The sequence below is a fragment of the Centroberyx gerrardi genome, chromosome 19 (assembly GCF_048128805.1).
Source record: "Centroberyx gerrardi isolate f3 chromosome 19, fCenGer3.hap1.cur.20231027, whole genome shotgun sequence".
NCBI classification, from domain to species: Eukaryota; Metazoa; Chordata; class Actinopteri; order Beryciformes; family Berycidae; genus Centroberyx; species Centroberyx gerrardi.
Window position 1 is genome coordinate 9,880,001 of NC_136015.1, and position 7,243 is coordinate 9,887,243.

Here is a 7,243-nt window from a genome sequence, read left to right on the forward strand (position 1 = left end):
TTAAATCACTCGGAGAGGGAACGATGAGAAAGATAATGGTAAAACTGAGAGGGAGACAGAGACAGAGAGAGGGAGAGAGAGAGAGAGAGAGGGAGTTTTTTTCCCCTGTGGTAAGTGTTCAAGTGGTGAGGTTGTAAATGTCATCTGTACTCACTGTACTATGTTGTGATGACTGTATACAAAGGGACAGTTCACCCAGCCACTTAATGACCTCGCCTTGTCAAACCTCAGACTTCCCTCCCACACCAGCCAGTCTACAGTACAGCCATAATAAGATAAGCTGAATCCTTAATGATCCCCATTGTAGCAGCAAATACCAGTAGGACAGATCAAAGAACAAAATAGATTGTAATTAGAATATAGCACATGGCCGTTACATAAACATATGCAGCTGACAATTTCAACAGTAGAGCATGTTATTAGGCTGTGCAAGATAACAGCAGCAGAAGTTCATGAGACAAAGAAAATAATGAATGCAGAATATCTCTGGTATTCAAATATACAAAAAAATATGTCATATATGCAGTATGAAATGGGTGGAAACATTCTAATATCGACAATATATATTCAGTATATAACAATGAGAAGGATATGGGAATATGAAGATAATATGTGACTTAATACCAGTACTGTAGTAGTACTGTAACTGTACTGTGCTGTAAAAATCCAGTGATGCCAATGTGGATATTTCATTTATTGTGAGATATAGAATAAATGAGGCTGTGTTATACTCTTTTCTCATTTATCAACAAGAGTCCATCCATGATCTTTTGTCATTATAATGAAGAGCAAAAATCTATTTAGAAGCCATATCTAAAAGAAAATCCCATCAGGAGAGCATTTGGGATCAATGTTCCCTCTAAGCTGTAATAGTTTGGTGATAATAATAATAATTTATCACATTGACCCAATAATATCTTGTCAGTCATCGCTCCACTTTGTCCCCAGAAATGTAGTCTACCAAAGCAGGTTTGGAAGGTTTGCTTGGTGAATGATATTAGATGCAGGGACTTTGCCCGGCCTCGGGACTTACCGACTTGCCGCCCCTGCTGTGTCGTCAGGTTCATGACGGATGCGGCGCGCCGGGAGCAGGAGACCATGAAGAAGAAGGCCACGCCCAAACTGTCCCTGTCCATCACGGGGGGCATGTCCAGGAACAGCACGGCCACGCCCCCCCGCCACACCAGCGGTAACCTGACGCCTCCCGTCACGCCTCCCATCACCCCCTCCTCCTCCTTCCGCAGCAGCACACCCACAGGTAAGACAGGTGTGTCAGTGTGTGTGCTTGTTTGAGTGGGAGAAAGATGGATTACATGTGTGTGTTTGTGTGTTGGTGTGCGTAATGGAGTGGATGCAAATAAAATGCAAATCAACCCCACTGGCTGTAAAAGAAAGAACTTGCAGTTGTTGCGCCATCGGAGCTCGTTCAACAAATTCAAACGTTGTGCTGATGAGCAAGAGAAGATATCTGTAACCCAAATGGAATGCAGGTTATTTCATACCTGCTGACTGACGCTGCATCACAGAGCAGGAAATTCAAAGCATGACTTCTGAATGTCTGCCACGAGGGCAGGGGCCAACTCCCTTCTTCTTCACTACTTCAAACTGTAAATAGAAACCGCAAATTATTTACTTTTAACGATAGAGCGCTCCTTCTCAATTAATTGTTAATAGGTTGGATATGGGAACTTGTCATGCCAACGCTTCCTTTATTTTTGAATCGGGAGGAAAATCCGCTTCCTGAATGGAAAGTGGAAAGGGACTTGAACCCAACCACTGTCTACCACTGTGTGCGTGTGTGTGTGTGTGTGTGTGTGTGTGTTGTTTGTGCATTGGGTTCGGTGGCTCCTGCAGTGAGCAGGCCAGTCAACACTCTGCTAATTACATAGCAGCTGTCACGCTGTGTGTTCGCATGGGGCCGTGTGTTGCACAGCCCAGAAGCAGATGTCCAATTCCAGCCCAAATGGTTCCAAGCGTAGTGTTAGGTCTGGGCTTATATACCAACACGGCTACACACACACACACACACACACACACACACACACCCTCTTTCAACATGTGCCAGGGTGCCATCCATTTCCTCATGCTGAGGTGCAGCATTTCCTGTGAGATGGTGGGGGGTCAGTGTGTCTTTATGTGTGTGTGTGTGCGCGCGCGCAGGGCTTACGCCGGCGTGTGTGTGCCTGCACATTTCAGTAATGTGGTATCTGGATGTGTGCGCGCGTGCGTGCATGTGTGTGAATGGAAAATGTTCTGCACTTAGCAAAGCACTTTTTCCAGGCTGAGCAATGGGGATCACTCCCACTTAATGATCTCTTTCTTAGTGCCAGCCCCCGCCTTTTGACATACACGCACACACACACACACACACACATGCACACCACTGCTATTTTGCCTCGTCTGAGCAGTGCTTTCCAGTAACATGGTAGCTGCTAACGCAACAGAGTAAGAGCAGGATCCTGGGGAAAGTATTAGTAAATAAGTCACATCTCATTACTGTTCCTAATGGGAATTTCCAGAGGCATGATCTCAATTTGGGTGCCTTTCTCCACATTTCGTCTGCTCCTAACATTAAATGACTAATATTTTTTTCTCTGTGCGTCTCCATGCTGCCCCCAGGCAGCGAGTATGATGAGGAGGAGGTAGACTACGAGGAGTCGGACAGCGATGAGTCGTGGACCACAGAAAGCGCCATCAGCTCCGAGTCCATCCTCAGCTCCATGTGCATGAACGGGGGAGAGGAGAAGCCGTTCGCCTGCCCCGTCCCAGGCTGCAAGAAGAGATACAAGGTATAGAAGAAGAACGCAGAGGCATTAGACACGCTGCTAGGAGGCACTCCGCAGTTGTAGCCAGACAGAAGACACAAGTTTTATTAGTGTCTGATGTAGTCCACAGTGGAGCTGTATTGTGTGACCTTCACATGTTTGGATGTCATGTATGAAAACACTTCATTAAACCAGAATATCGTGATCAGAGTCATATTTGCTTTGGTTGAATTTTATTACGTTTGGTAAAAACCTCATTCAGCACAGACAGTCCCTCCTTTTTAACTAATGGACAATTTGGGAGTATTGTTCTCTTACTAAACCTCCTCCCCATCCCTTTTTTTCCTCTCCCTCCCTCCTCAGAATGTGAACGGTATCAAATACCACGCCAAGAACGGCCACCGGACCCAGATCCGCGTGAGGAAGCCCTACAAGTGCCGCTGCGGCAAGAGCTACAAGACCTCGCAGGGCCTGAGACACCACACCATCAACTTCCACCCGCCCGTCTCCACCGAGATCCTGCGCAAGATTCAAGGCTAGAGCCCCCCGCGGGCGTGCCAACCCGCACCAAGCAGCCACCCCAGACCCAGCCCTGCCCCGACATCCCTTACCCCACGCTTTGATACCCCTCCCACACACTAAAGGATCAAGTGCATGCTTTAAGTTTTTTGTTTTCTTTTTTTCTTTTGGCTTGTGTTATGTTATCGTTTTTTTTGTTTTGTTTTGTTTTCTATCCATGTTATCGCTTGTATTTTTGAATGATGTATCTTTGTAGTTTTTAATGTTGTACATTTGCACATTCGTATATGCTATCACGTCATTTTTTTATATCGTTTTACTTACATAAGGTGCTAACTGTAAAAAAACAAAACAGAAAGAAAAGACAAAAAACAAACGAAGCGAAAGCGGAGAGGTGAAAAAGCAAAAGGAGAAGGAGATGTGAAACAGGAAGTGCAACCAAGCCCCGCCCCTTTCTCCTGCTTGTCTGCGAGTGGGACGAAGTTGACTTCTGATGCTGATCTAAGCCCAGTAGTCATTACACTCCCCCGTCGGTTAAAGTTTAGATGCAGAGAGTCCAACTGAGCCTAGATCTGTGCCTTTGCAGTAACTTCTAGGGGCTTTAAGTGGGCAAAGCCCGCGAGAGTTAAGTTATACTTTAAATAAATATATTGATATATAAACAATAGACAGATATGTATGTGTACATAAAAATATATAAAAGTATTCATGAGCATATACATAGTTACACTTTATTTTCAAGCTTTATTTTATATATTTTTTCAATCTGTTTTTAGATATTGTTTTTTTTTCTGTTATCAGTAAGTGTTCCTTTCATTCCTTATTTGCTGAGACGGACAGTTTTTGTCACCTCAGAAGTCAAATACAAGGTCAAACAGCTGGGTGACTTGAGGTCCAGAGCCTGGTTCAAACACTTGAGCTGCATCCTTCCCTCACCACTTCCTAGAGTTCAGGAGCTAACGCACCGTTAGGGCTGACACACTATGAATCCCACTGTGTCATACTTTACCAGTGATCAGGGAAGCGTGCGCGGCGTCGAGCGTATTGGAACGCGGCCAACGTCGGTAATCCGCATCTCAAATGGCCCGTCGAAACGTTTCTTCATCCCCGCAGAAAGCGAGCCGTGTATTTCATATATCCATAACTTGTTTTCCCCAGCGTTTTCCCAGATAGGATTCCTCGTTCAGAACGCCAGAGCTGTGTTCCAGAGACTTAGCTGTGAAAGCAGGTTAAGCATCATGCTGTATTCCAGTTGCCAAGAGCTTTTTTTTTTTTTGTCGTTTTGTTTTTCCATGATCGTTGCCAACAGCTCTCCACTGCCAAACACTGACCATACCATGTGCCTGAGGAGGGGGTGGGGGGTGGGGGGTGGGGGGTGTGGGAGAAAAACTGTCGTAATGGTTTAACCCAGGAGGCCGCAAAAAAAAAAAAAAACGTGTGGCAATGATTTTCTAGTTCATCGCGCCTCCAAAAGTGTGGATGAGCGGATGCACGTTGACAGAATGTTTTCATGCATGCTTTCTGTGTTTTAAGGGGAGAAAAATGTGTGAATGTGTGACAGAGGGGGCGGATTTGTATTTTCAAGAGATTACCATCTACAACCTGTCATTTGTGTGCGTTGTAGACCACAGCATTCCAGTACATCGTATGTATGTGCGTGTGTGCGTATGTGTATGTGAGCGCTGTGTGTGGGCGTGTTACTTTGTAGCCAAGTCTTTCTGCAGTATCCAAGTCATCAGCCTAGAGTGTTATTCTTCTCTGTGTTCCAGTGCTGTGTAGTGCTCTGATCTGTCATGTTTCTGTGCCAGCCAGGCCGCCGGTTCGACTCCTGTGGAGCAGGATGGCGGGCGGCGTTGCGTCATGTAGTGTTGCGGTGGCCAACATGTTGCCCCTTGACTGGGATTTCATCATTCATTGCCTCTAGAAAAACAAGAGTGGTGCGGTGCCCATGCCAAGACCCATTCATGATGTCATTCCCCTCATCATGCACAAAGTTTTCATTTTGTCGGAAAAGGCTCGGAGCGCGAGCGTTTCTCTTCTGTTCGTTTTGGTGGGTACGGTGCCCTCTGACACGCACGCACCCTCCACTCCTCCAGTCTGCTGTTGCTATAGCAACCAAGTGTCGGTTGACCAGGTGTTGCACAAAATGTATGCTATACACTTTACTTGAAGTTCATTGTGAGGCATTACAAGCAGATTTTAAGCCCATCAGAAGCATAGATAACCTTTTCTTACAATGAGCATCAAATTTCAGAACACGACATCCAATCTAATGTCATGTCATGAAAGATACACTTGCCCCATAAAGTATTCAACCCCAAATTTTTTTGCAGTTTTTATATCATGTTCTGATTACAGTAATTATCATGCATTCACAATGTGCTCTTAATGCGCTTATGATGCCTTTTAAAGTCTTCAAATAGTGTGTTAGCCCACCAAATTTACAAGCACAAAGGTGGCCTGAAAGACATGTCCATGTCTTTTGGCTACATTCTTTTTCAGTTTAGCACCAGTGAGTGAACCAAGATCTGTAAAATCTTGGTATCAGTTTCAGTGTGTCTGTGAACTTAGTAACCTGAAAATAACCCTGAGATAATGGTTTGCGTGTGATAGAAAACGTTCATTCCTGCCTCAATGCAGGGGAAGAGTTTCCGTGGCTGGGATCAGAGCAGAGACAGGCGGAGACGGACGGAGACGGAGAGTCTCCGAGTCGAGGTCTGTCAAACACTCGTAAAACCATCCCCGCTCCGTGGAGACCACCGTCACCATGGCAACAGTTCAGATACAGCCTTTAACAGGGCCACTTGCAGTATTAACACATATGGGAGAGGAGGAGCGGAGACTGTGTGCGGAGGGAGGAGACATGGGAGGGATTTCAATATACTGTGTACAGTGAATGTATTGTAATGTGTGTCTGTTGTCAAGTGCTTTTAAATTATATTTTCGTATGTAACGTGGAGACCAATGTTTCCTTTTTGTATGGGGGGACAACAGGTTCTGAGGAGAGTGACTTGTAAATGATGTCAAACTGTCTTTCTATATAAAGAGAAGCTGCTTCTTAAATGTAAACAGGAAACATCTGAAAAAACAGCAAAATAAAGTGAAAAGCTCTGTAGCTCAGAATGAGTGTGCTTTGTGTCAGACAATACTTGGACCCAAATGAAGAACAAGATGACAGTCGAATGCATTTAGACAAGCGTACTTTATTCATAAAGACCTTCGCAATACACACTTTAACCACCGTCCTTACATTCTCACGTGAAAAGGGCTTTTGAGACATGACACACATTTGACTTGTGATTACTGGGCATGTGCAATTTTTAAAGCCTGAATACAACACTGTGAGGGGTCACCTTGTGATGGCAGGAAAATAGACAAGCAGTAGGATGGTGACTACTCAAGTAGAGTAGGGGGACCTATGGAGACGCATGCACACACACACACACACACACACACGTACATGACATACACTCAATCATCGGGGCTGACATGGGCCTGCACACAAAGGAAAAAGATATTTTTCATCACAGTTCTAACTTTAAAACATGAAAGTACTTAACAATTAAAGTGTCCATAACTTAGTGTCCTGTGGTCTGTTGCGTTATATATTAAGATACCTCTCCAATCAAATGAAGAGACCAGTTCAGCTTCTTATCCGCTGAACAAAGACCAGGAAGTGCAGACCGGCAAGTAAACCATCGTTGGTCCATCATTCTGTCATCACTAAAAACATGAGGGAAAAACACTGAAGGGAGGCAAGGTCACAACAGTAGTTCACACGGGACGCTCCACAACTTATACTTCTTTTCATATGTACAATACATTCAGAATAAAGCCTTATTTAGTGCAGATACATGAAAATGTAGTGCTGTTCTCCTTTAAAACGTCTGATGTCTTTGCTCGCAAAACACTATCATCATACGTACAGTAGTACAGTGGCTTGGGAAAAATCAAAGATC

General features: G+C 44.7%; 1 protein-coding gene across 1 annotated transcript in view; it reads left to right on the plus strand.

Moving 5' to 3' along the window:
- jazf1a (JAZF zinc finger 1a) overlaps positions 1 to 4,626 on the plus strand; it is an 11,834-nt gene extending 7,208 nt beyond the window's left edge. The window contains exons 3-5 of the mRNA XM_071919297.2: positions 1,062 to 1,258; positions 2,620 to 2,789; positions 3,129 to 4,626. Of these exons, the coding sequence (XP_071775398.1) occupies positions 1,062 to 1,258; positions 2,620 to 2,789; positions 3,129 to 3,305 (544 nt within the window). The 3' untranslated portion in view covers positions 3,306 to 4,626. The remainder of the gene's footprint in view (positions 1 to 1,061; positions 1,259 to 2,619; positions 2,790 to 3,128) is intronic.
- Positions 4,627 to 7,243: the final 2,617 nt, after the last annotated feature.